Source organism: Lissotriton helveticus, chromosome 5_1, assembly GCF_964261635.1.
Source record: "Lissotriton helveticus chromosome 5_1, aLisHel1.1, whole genome shotgun sequence".
Classification (NCBI taxonomy): domain Eukaryota; kingdom Metazoa; phylum Chordata; class Amphibia; order Caudata; family Salamandridae; genus Lissotriton; species Lissotriton helveticus.
This window is the reverse complement of record NC_136065.1, coordinates 821,147,588-821,159,426: the sequence shown is the minus strand read 5'-3', so window position 1 is coordinate 821,159,426 and position 11,839 is coordinate 821,147,588. Positions and strand designations below refer to the sequence as shown.

At 51.1% G+C, this 11,839-nt stretch overlaps 1 protein-coding gene across 1 annotated transcript in view; it reads left to right on the top strand.

Moving 5' to 3' along the window:
* Positions 1-5,892: 5,892 nt before the first annotated feature.
* Positions 5,893-11,839, top strand: part of GRID1 (glutamate ionotropic receptor delta type subunit 1) — a 2,290,275-nt gene continuing 2,284,328 nt past the window's right edge. The window contains exon 1 of the mRNA XM_078641098.1: positions 5,893-6,194. Coding sequence (XP_078497224.1) covers positions 6,116-6,194 — 79 coding nt within the window. The 5' untranslated portion in view covers positions 5,893-6,115. The remainder of the gene's footprint in view (positions 6,195-11,839) is intronic.

Genomic DNA, 11,839 nt, shown 5'->3' with positions numbered 1-11,839 from the left:
ATGAGTTGGTGGAAGTAAGAAGCCTGGTGGGGGAGTAGGGGATAACAAGTTGGCAGGAAATAGGGTAGCCAAGTGCATGGAGGGCTCTGTCAACTATGCATAAGGATTTTAATTCAATCTTTGGGCAACAGGTAGCCAGTGGAGTTCCGTCAAACCCTGCCAGGCTGACTCAATCCTATGGTTCCCTAACAGCATGCATGCATCAGCAGTTTGCTTGTCGTTTTTGAGTAACTTCTTTAGGAGCATCCAGGTAAAGCAAATTTCCATCGTCCAGTCAGGAGAGAATCTACCGGTCTCTGCGAGCGCTGAGGGAGCAAAGGCAAAATCTTATGCTGGATTCCAATGCAAATGGCAGAAAGTTTAGTGGTCCGGGTCTCCCTAGACTGAGTGTTTTCCAGCCACACTCTCAAACTTTCCAGAGCTGGTTTGGGGGTCGGAGGGTGACCGAGACAAACTAGCCAACCCAGAGCCCTAGAGGGAAAGGGATTGTTCCCAAGGATCATGTTCAGTTTTAGTTCCGTCCAGCTTAAGGCACAATTTTTTCATCCAGCTGGCTACTTGCTCTAGTAGCAAGTAGCTCTCACCCGTTTGATGCTTTTTGGTTTCAATCCTGTATCAGGAAGGGCTTTATTAGTGCCAATAGTTTCAAGTCAAGGGCGCAGACACTAACTTTTTAGGACCATGACTTATTTTCATCATCAAACTTTAACACTGATCAAAAGAGAGAAGGCAAAAAGAAAGAAGTGAGAAAGAAAGAGGAGAAGAAAAAAGTGACAAAAGGAGAAGCAGGGATAAAAAAGAACCTGCAAGAGTGGAGTACATAGACAATAAGTTAAGGGTAGAAATAAGAGGCATGAAGTGGTATTCCGTACCACTGGTATTCATCAGGGCTAGTGCAGGCCTCCAAAGTAACACGTTTGCCATTGCAGTTATTTTCTTATATTCAAAATTTTGTATCAGGTGTACTATCCATTTCCATACGACATTATCCGGAGAAAGTGGATAATCCAGTTGTGTATCAACTTGGGTATTAAGAACTATCTCGCCTTCTTCAGGATTTTGAAATCTGACACTAATGCTGTGATAGTGGCTGACGTAGCAAAGTTCCTGTTTTCAATGTGGTTAACTCGCAGGAATTTAATCAGTCTAACTGGTATTTAATTGCACTCAGTTTCATTGGAGAGACTCAGGGAGTGACGGACTACGTTATGGGATTTTATATAATTTTTATGTATTTGTATCTATAACTTATATTTTTACAACTTTTAAATGTTGCCTCTTCCCACCCCGATGAATTTAAGATGATGTATTTCATACATATGATTTGATCTTAAAAACTTATGGTATGTTTGAAAACTGTATATTGTATTTGTATGTGCTTTTATGGTTAACACTAATCGCAATAAAGTTTTTGAACTGAACTGAACTCTCCATTTAGGGGGTCACAATCACTCAGAATCGAAGTGTCCCAAGCGACCCCTTCACTTTTGAGAATGAGTTGCCACCTCCTTTGAGGTGACGGACACTTTTCAAGTGCCCTCGCAAACCCCAGATACATCTGATATTGAGTTGCAATTTGAAATTGATGCCCTAAACACCACCCTTTCAAATTGTGAGCCGTTATCCATTTCTAAACCCCTTTTGCGACTAACTAAGACTTTACTGAATCTCAAACTGCGTTTAGTGAATACAAGTAAGCCACTCAGAAACCATATAATTTGTGGTTCAGAAGGTTTGCAACCACAAAATGGCTTAGTACATTTGGGCCTTTGTACTGGGTAAAGGTAGAAGGTCGGTCTGAGCCTGTGTGTGGACACCCTCCCACTCAAATAAGGTAGTTTACAGGTGTTTTCCATTATCGAAGAGGAATGCTTTTCGTGTTGTGGGTAAGTTTTATATTCTCAACTCGTGTGCCTGAATAATTTTTCTACTGTGATGGTGATGCAGCATTTATATTTGCATAACAATTATACGCCTTTGTTGCTCAGACATAGGTACTCTTTCTGAATGGTATCTTGTGCCCGATGAGCGAATGAGGCACGCCTGCCCATATCCCCCGCCTAACAAGTGCCCCCATTCAGCCATTCATTCATGATTATGGCACAGAACTACGCGGGAAACAAGAAAATGAATTAGAAACAACTCAAAACAAAAAAACGAGTGGCGCTAATTAGCATACCTAGAGAGGGTAATTATAACATCTGTTATTGCCAGGCTCAAGCACGGGAGGGTTTGAGCAATGTATAGAAAGCAAAACTCGTTATTAATTTGTTGCAAGTAAAGTGCGTCTCAGCGTGTTCGTGAATGGGAGCACAGCCCAGGTGTCCAAGGCACAGGCCCCCCGGCCGCCTCTGCAGTACGCACTCTGTACCAATAGGCGATCCATACTGCTCATCGACAGGGTCGATGCGGCCCCCAGCAGGGGGCCGCCCACAGGCACTTAATGATCCCGGCGACGCTGCAGTTTTCGAGTCACCCCGCTGGCAGCTTCCGCTTAATTGTCTTCTCCAGAACTCGGCGCCTCTTTGGTGCTTCCGCTGAGATGCAGCCCCCTAATCACTCGCATTCGCCTCACGTGTGGGAGCTGGTGCAGACACTCACTGGTGCACTTGTTCCAGTTCCATGAATCCGCCATGTGAGTCTGGCCTCGTCCAGCCCTGGATGAGAAAAAAAGATGTCCTTTGATAGTGGAACGAGAACATGTTTTATTAATCTGTTTCTGTAACCAGTGGTGACTGAGATTTAGACCTCCTTTTCCCCCCTGTTTGCCAACTGTTATCATGCCCACTTTTATGATTATTCATGGAAAATAGAACAAAGTTGTTCTTACTGAAATTATAAATAAAGTTATTTGGTAGACTTTTTGGCAGCACGCTTTGCCTATGACTACGTGGGCATCCGCAAGGAAGCCAGACCACCTGGAGTGTGAATTATATGTTTCCTATGCGCACCCGCACTGTTTCAATAAAGGTTGATTCTAAAGTACTTAGTGATTAATTAAAGTTTCCCCGTAGCGCTCGTGAATTACTAGATCACACCACGCAAAAAAGGCAAGGACTCAAGGCCACGCACACTTACGCAGAAGTGTAAGGCGCCATTTCATCAAGGTAATCTTTACTTTCGAACTCTTAGTTTTATCTGCGCTTTTTAAGCCTTCTCTTATGATCTGTGCTTTACTTTCAGCACCCCTCGACGAATCTCTCCGACGATTGAAAAATGTGAAATCTTGTATTTTGGCATTACGTAATCCTGGGCGGTCACGCGCCTTCCCCTCTGGCATATTTGATACCCAGAGATGTTAGCTCAGTGGGTTCGAGTACACTGAAGAAATCTAACAGTAACCTGGTCTGGTGCTGGTTTGAATTCCAACAGGACAGACCCGGACCCGGATTGTATCTTTCCATACATTGTTTTGGGCCGTTCTTTCACTAGCTGCAAAACTTGTTATAGTTGTTAGAGGCAAGGGCAGCGCTATTACAACGTGAGTAATTTTTCTATAGATTATAATGTCTGTCTCGGCTATAACTCGCCTCCTTACACTGCAGGGTCTCTGGCACAGGGGTGGCAGCCCCCTGCAGAGATATTCCGGGGTCCTGGGGGGCCATCTCTGGCAGTGTCATTGTAACAGGTTATGGGGCCCTAGGCTAAGTAAAGTTTGGGGCCCCTCTTCAGAGCCACCGTGAATTTCATCATGCATTTTGTGCTAAATAAAGTCTGCACAGTGTCCAAAAATACTAAATTCCGTCTCAAAAACAGTTGATTTACGTCTTCACTCTGGGACACCAAGATCCTTAAGATGCAATGGATAGTGGAGGGGGTGAGATATTGAAACAGGCAAAAGTGAGTTTAAAAAAGATCACTTTCGGGGAGGGTGGGGCGCTTAAAAGGTGGTCTGTGGGCAATTGCTCACTTTACCTATGCCTTGAAACGTATCGATCTGGGCTGATCAGAAGTTCGTAGTGCGTGCAGGAGTAAGTCTGAATGCAACAGGAAAAGACGGCCAGAGAGAGCGAACCTAGTTTGTGATTGTGTATACGAGAGTGCGAGTGAGTGTGAGATGGAGGAAGCGAGGGGGGGGGGAGGGGGTGAGAGGAATGGACGGAGAAACCCGGTCAAAGGGACACAACGAGAGAAGGTCATGAAAAGAAAACGGAAAAGTGAGAGGTGTGCAGAAAGGAGAGAGTGCACGGGAAAGAGAAAGGCGCAGAAAGATTAAGGGAGAAGAGAAGAAAGGAGAAAGAGAGAAAGGTTCAGAGAGAGGGGGAGAAAGGAAAGAGAGAAAGGCTCAGAGAGAGGGAGAGAAAGGAAAGGGAGAAAGGCTGAGAGAGGGGGAGAGAAAGGAAAGAGAGAAACGAAAAGCGAGGGAAAGGACATGCATGAGCGAGACAAGCAGACAGATGGGGGAGAGGTTCCACGTTTGGATAACCTCTGGTCCTCCAACGTCATCCTTTCTGACCACAGGGACGGAAAGAACAGCACCGAAATATTTAGAAAAAAATGGAAGAGAAGAGACGTAAGGGGCAGAGAGCAGACAAGATAAAGCCAGTTTTGGACAGAAGAAAAAGGCGTGGGGAGCGAAGAGGAACCGTGTGTGAGTCTGGGTGTGTGTGAGGATGCAGGTGTGCGTGCAGCTCTGACTGTCTGCATGCAGTCTGTTCAGAAAATGCAAAGAAGGCGGGCGAGCTCCGGCAGGGGGCTTGCATTCAAGAAAGAAAGAAAAACAGAAATGGGAAGGAGTAAAAAGAGAATGGAATGGGTTTAGGAGCAAGTGGCACACAGACAAAAGAGAAGATAACGGAGAGAGCAGGCACACATAAAACAAGAGCCAAAAGAAAGGAGAGACCAAACATGCTAGGGAGGAAGGAGCGAAATATAAAATAAGAAGGAGGCAGGAGTGAAGAGAAAAGGGAGAATGAAGAGAGAGACGTGGGGATAAAGAATAGACCTGACAGAATAAATCAAGGAGAGAAGTCAGGGAGAAAAATCAACGAGGGCGAAACCAGGGGGCACTCTGAGCCCTCTGGGTTACGCCGAGCCCTCACCTCCTCACCCGGGCTGGTGTCACGAGCCCTCTCGTGAAGCCAAGACTCCCACTGAGAGGAGGGTAGCGGTGCCCTCTGTCTGCACCCGAGCTCTCAATAGGCAGCCAGAACCCGGCTCTGGTTGAGGGGAGCTGTGCCCTCAACATGCTCTGTGCCCTCTTTTGTAGCCCCGGCTCCGATAGACAATCGTGCGGGTGCTGCACCCCGACACTGTCCCGCAGCCCCGGCACTGGCTGGCTGGTGCGCTGCCCTCAGGCCGCGCCTCGAGGCCCCCTCGGGGAGCTCCAGGTCGAGGGGAGCGGAGCGTCACCCCAGACCGAGCCCTCCTGCAGCCCCGGCTCTAGTTGGAGGAGAGACCGGTACCCTCATCCTGCACCCCGAGCCCTCTCCTGCAGACACGGCTCTAGGTGGAGGAGAGACTGGTACCCTCAGCCTGCACCCGAGCCCTCTCCTGCATCCGGCTCTGCTTGGATGGGTGAAGTGTTCTCAGCTAGCACCACCAGCTCCCTCTCCCACAGCCCTGGCACTGGCTGGAGGGGACCTCAGCCCGCACTGCGCCCTCCCCGGCTCCCGGACCCCTCCCTGAGGTCCCGGCTGAGGCCGGGAGGGAGAGGCGCCCCAGCCCCCGCCGGGCCCTCTCCTGCAGCCCCGGGTCTGTGCTCGGCTCGGCTCCTCTCCGCCCGGGCTCGCCGTCTCCCCCTCTGCGCGCATCTCTCCATCTCCCCCTGCTTCCAGCAGGACTATATTGAGTGGAGAGGCTCTGCAATCACGTGGTCCGGGGAGGAGGGGGGCCTCCGCAGTTTGCTGTTTGTTGGGTCTCAGACACACATAGTGTTGGAGGGCGCTGGAAGTCTAAGCCGTCGCTGTCTGATGGAACCGCGATATATATTTATATCTCCACGCACGCCAAAGCGGATTGCTTTCTGTCTTTTTTTTTTGCCTGGCTGTTTTCCTCGGATTGTTGATCTCTCTTTTTGGGGGGAATAAACCCCGTTTTTCGTGTCTATATTTTTTTATTCCCAACCCGACACCGCCGACAAATCCGAGCTGATGTGCAGTCTGCAGGGCTGGAAATGGAAGTGTTGATGCTCTGCCTTCTCCCCTGGATGTTTCGGTGCGCGTCGGTGCGGGCGGACTCCATCATCCACATAGGTAAGGAGCGCGGCCCCGCGCGGACCTTGAACCCGGCCACGGCCGTCGGCGCGGGAGGGGAGGGGGCGCCAGGGTAGGGCGGGCGGGCGGGCGGGGGCAGCTGCACCCCTCGCACGCGGGCTCTGTGGGGGGAGACAAACCGGTGCAGGGGGAGTAAAGCTGGGCTGAGAGAGTGGGCCGGGCAAAGTTAGCGTGCGAGAGGACTAGGGGCGACCCCACCCCCACTCTCCCGGCACATGAAGTTACCTCGTGGTATCCCAAACGGTGGTGTGGGATCTGTTGCCGCAGATCACAGTAGATCGTGTGCCTGCGAACCCGGGTCTTGCCCCGTTCATGGTGCAGAATATTTGATATGGTTGTATGCGGATAAATCAACTTTTACAGCATAGGAGTCTGTAGGGCTGGGCGCGAACAAGTTGCATGGGAGGAGGCAATAGCAGACTTGAGGTGCCTGCAGGTGTGCTCGTGGGAGAGGGGCCCGATGCACCGCCGGAGGGGGAGGGGGAACAGATCTCCATGCAGTGCATTTAATGAGACGAGCATAGAGACCTACCTGCATCTGAGGCGCGGGTAGCAGAGCAGCCCGCCGCAGGGGCCTTAACCAGGCCTTAGTGCCCCCCAACCCTTCCGGGGTCCGCCTCCTTCTGGGGCGGGGGCATTCCACCCAAGGCCAATGCATATCTGTGCGATATGCGCGACAGAGGCCCCTCTCCGCACTCTGTAGGGGTGCACATCATTTTACGATACGCCACTGCCTGGGATAGTGTGGAGGGTGCAGGCGCCTGCCTCCATCTGGTGCAGGGGATAAGGACGAGGGCGATCCTGGGAGCAGGGGAAGTGTCTGTCTTCGGGATCTAAGGCTGCAGGGTGCACGCATCGGCGTGTGCAGAATGCCATGCACCAGAGAGCCAGTCGTGCTTCCTCTGCGGGTGATGCAGGGTATCTAGGTGCAGGGTTCAGACTGCTGCTAGCATCTCCTGCAGCCGAGAATCGATAAACACAGAGATTCCTGCAGCCGGGACCAGTGTGCAAAGACTTGCCACCTGCTGAGAGCAGTGAGAAGAGATCTCTCCATGCAGCTGGGGAGCAGTGAAAAGCGGGATTTCTTCAACAGGGCACAGCCAACAGAATCTCCATGCAGCTGTGAAAAGAGATCTCCATGCAGCTGGGGTCAATCTGGAAAGGCAAGACCTCCCTGCATCTGGGAGCTGAGAGGATAGGGTTCCCTGCAGCTGGGTGGCATTGAACCGAGAGCTGGCTACAGGGAGAAGAGACCTCCCTGCATCTGGGAGCTGAGGGGATAGGTTTCCCTGCAGCTGGGTGGCATTGAACCGAGAGCTGGCTGCAGCTGGAAGCAGAGAGCTCCCTGCATCTGAGAGGATAGGGTTCCCTGCAGCTGGGTGGCATTGAACCGAGAGCTGGCTGCAGCTGGAAGCAGAGAGTTCCCTGCATCTGAGAGGATAGGGTTCCCTGCAGCTGGGTGGCATTGAACCGAGAGCTGGCTGCAGCTGGAAGCAGAGAGCTCCCTGCATCTGAGAGGATAGGGTTCCCTGCAGCTGGGTGGCATTGAACCGAGAGCTGGCTGCAGCTGGAAGCAGAGAGCTCCCTGCATCTGAGAGGATAGGTTTCCCTGCAGCTGGGTGGCATTGAACCGAGAGCTGGCTGCAGCTGGAAGCAGAGAACTCCCTGCATCTGGGAGCTGAGAGGATAGGGTTCCCTGCAGCTGGGTGGCATTGAACCGAGAGCTGGCTACAGGGAGCAGAGAACTCCCTGCATCTGAGAGGATAGGGTTCCCTGCAGCTGGGTGGCATTGAACCGAGAGCTGGCTGCAGCTGGAAGCAGAGAGCTCCCTGCATCTGGGAGCTGAGAGGATAGGGTTCCCTGGGTGGCATTGAACCGAGAGCTGGCTACAGGGAGCAGGGAACTCCCTGCATCTGAGAGCTGAGGGGATAGGGTTCCCTGCAGCTGGGTGGCATTGAACCGAGAGCTGGCTGCAGCTGGAAGCAGAGAGCTCCCTGCATCTGAGAGGATAGGGTTCCCTGCAGCTGGGTGGCATTGAACCGAGAGCTGGCTGCAGCTGGAAGCAGAGAGCTCCCTGCATCTGAGAGGATAGGGTTCCCTGCAGCTGGGTGGCATTGAACCGAGAGCTGGCTGCAGCTGGAAGCAGAGAGCTCCCTGCATCTGAGAGGATAGGTTTCCCTGCAGCTGGGTGGCATTGAACCGAGAGCTGGCTGCAGCTGGAAGCAGAGAACTCCCTGCATCTGGGAGCTGAGAGGATAGGGTTCCCTGCAGCTGGGTGGCATTGAACCGAGAGCTGGCTGCAGCTGGAAGCAGAGAACTCCCTGCATCTGGGAGCTGAGAGGATAGGGTTCCCTGCAGCTGGGTGGCATTGAACCGAGAGCTGGCTACAGGGAGCAGAGAACTCCCTGCATCTGAGAGGATAGGGTTCCCTGCAGCTGGGTGGCATTGAACCGAGAGCTGGCTGCAGCTGGAAGCAGAGAGCTCCCTGCATCTGGGAGCTGAGAGGATAGGGTTCCCTGGGTGGCATTGAACCGAGAGCTGGCTACAGGGAGCAGGGAACTCCCTGCATCTGAGAGCTGAGGGGATAGGGTTCCCTGCAGCTGGGTGGCATTAACCGAGAGCTGGCTGCAGGGAGAAGAGACCCCTGCATCTGGGAGCTGAGATGATAGGTTTCCCTGCAGCTGGGTGGCATTGAACCGAGAGCTGGCTACAGCTGGAAGCAGAGAGCTCCCTGCATCTGCGTGCAGGGGCAGGATATCTGCGTGCCACGGATGAGCAGCGAGCTTCCTCGTAGCTGGTGAGCAGTGAGGACAGATCGCCCCGGAGGGGAGGCCCGAGGCAGGCGTGCTGTCGCCACGGCCGGCTGAGACGCCTGCGTGTGTTTTCTATGCCCCGAGGCGCATGTCCCGGGAGTGAGGACACGCTAGACCCAGAGACGCCTCACAGACTCTCTGAGACGACATCAAGATTACTTGGGCTAGTGGTGGGGGTGCATCAGAGGCAAAGGGGTCTGGGTGGTGGGCGGATTTGCATTTCAGGCGAATGTTGGTGAGGGCGCTTCCGGGTGACTGACTGGAGCGCACGTGTGCTGTGAAATCAAGGCTTCTAGGGGGCAGGCGTGGGAAGCGCCGGTAGATACTAGGGAAGGGCCACCCTGGCGTCCTTCCTTGCGGTGCTTGTGAGCGAGGAGGGGCGAGGACGGCGGCTGGTCAGTCTTCCTTGCTGCCCCCATGCACTTGGCAACCTACAGGCCAGCAAGGAGCCACAGGTGCACAGGGCACGTGCGCTGTACTCCTCAAGCGGCCAGATAAAGGGGCGGCCACCGGTCTGACCTCCAGGAGAGGGTTCTGGACACAGCTCTATTTGAGACGTTGTGCCGGGAGATAGGCGTCGCTCATTGGCGCGCGGGTAGGGAAAGCTGTGGTACGCTACTTCTGGTAACTCACTGCTTCCTAGCAGCGAGTTGTCTGTCCTCACTTACCAAGAACCCCCTCCCCCGCCTCTTGTGTGCGCAAAACCCCTGATAGAGCAAACAGTTCACCCAAGCAGGGCCTCTGCGCTCAAGAGCTTAAATTCACTCACCATTAACAAAGATTCTTTTTGTCATGTTTTATCTCTTCTTTACGGCCCGATTTCTCTTTGATATGGACATATTTTCTGCCAGAAATGTGTATCAATAAGCAATGTATGGACATTTTCCCACCATCATAGTTCAAACTAACCGCTGGTCCATGGGTCTAGCGTGCAACAGTTGCTCTTCCCTACAGTCGGCCCAGGGCCTTCCTAGCAGGCTGCTGTGTTAGTTTTAACCCACAAGGTTGCTGCTGTCTTTCCGGGTGAATTGTGTGGCTGGTAACGGCGTGTGCTGTCACACAAACACACTTTTTGCATGACCCAAGGGATGATTAAATGATTGTATGTTTGTATGACAGAGTGCGTGTCTGTGTCGCGTGTATTTTCCATTCCTGTGTGATGCTGTTATGGGTGTCGTTGATGGGGAACATATTACTACTAGCTTTGCCACCGTGCGTTAGAACATGGATAGGTCCTATGTTGATTTGGAAAGCAGGTGACACAGTTCAGTTCTCTGCAGGTGATGTGCGTGTAGCTGGCAGGTAAAAGGCGCTGCTTGTAATAGTACCCCTTCTTACTCAAGAGGTCGACACTTTGTGAACATCTACTATTGCAGCACCTAGAGGCTTTGAAAGACCAATTTTAGCATCGAGTCATCAGTACTAATATTGCAGTACGGGACAGTCTCTGGAGCCTGAAAGGGGCGAGATTTTGATCGATACCTTATATCTATTGATCCAAACCTCGATCTGGTCGACTGAACCTTTATTGCCTGTCTTGGAAGGAAACAGTACACCTATCTGCAAGTTAGTTCACCCAATAAAGGACTCTACTCTTAAAGATCACGGACAACTTCTAGGTTTCAAAAGTTTATTGTAAAGATATAATGAGCTGCAAATACAAGCATCTCAGAATGAGATTCACGAGATACACAGGTCCAATTACATACATGTGCTCTCGAAAAGCCCTCAGACGAGCAACAGAAATCACTAACACAAGTTCTAAAAATAGCAAAGCTATCAGCATAGACGCATATCTCTCCTTCATTTAGGTTGGAGGAAAACAAACACAGGTTAGGCGTCCCTACCCTGTTCTAGATGGTATCCCTACTTAACCAAATCCCAACCTAACAAAGGTGTCAGCAATGAATGACCCCCAAGGGAAGTCACCCACTCTAAGTCTCTTGGTGAAAACCTAAAGTTCTCCAGTCATGACCCCTCACTGCCTACCCATCCGCTCTCTAAAGGGTCCTCAGGTCTCTGCTCTAACTCCACCCAGGGGTGCTGTCCCTAATACAAAACAGTCAACAACATTTGAGACGCCCCTTGCGAAACGCCTCTCACGTGGTGCAACTTCAGGCTTTTTCCATGATGCTTTGTATTGGGCCTCAGACGTTAGAGTTGACCTTGCTTCTCAGTCTCTTCTCCGGCCCGCTGATACCCCTTAAACATTCCAGAACCCTCCTCCATGTCTGGGCCGTCCTCTGAACAGACCTCTATTCATTCACTTATAATTGGATCCCCCCTTTCCTGTTACAGACAGATATCTGCCGCCAAGAACCCAACTCTCATAGACTTCTAAAAAGGCTTGCAACATTTCTCAGCCCAGACATGTACGTGTAAATCAATGCTAAAACATTTCAGGCCTACAATATTTCACATTATGATTATAGCATTCAATTCCTTCATTTAATTAAAGCATGTTAAAACTCTTATTCTATTATTTAGAAAACATTACTCTAAATCATGGCCCATTAATGCAATGACCAAAAACGTTAAACAATCTGTGTCGTGAAAAGAAACACCTTCCCTTTTAGCTCCAGCTCTGGCCCTGAGGCCTACCACGTTCTGCGTTTTACCACAGACCATCTTATATGTTAACAGCTACACGACATAGATTCAAAATAATCACGTCTAATAAAATCATATAATGTCACACCTTTCTGTATTAGTTCCACTTCTACTTAAATCTCTATATTAGCTATACATTTAGAATATAATTTCAGATACTATTAGCACTCATGGCATTTCTCTTCATGAATTATGCTCTCT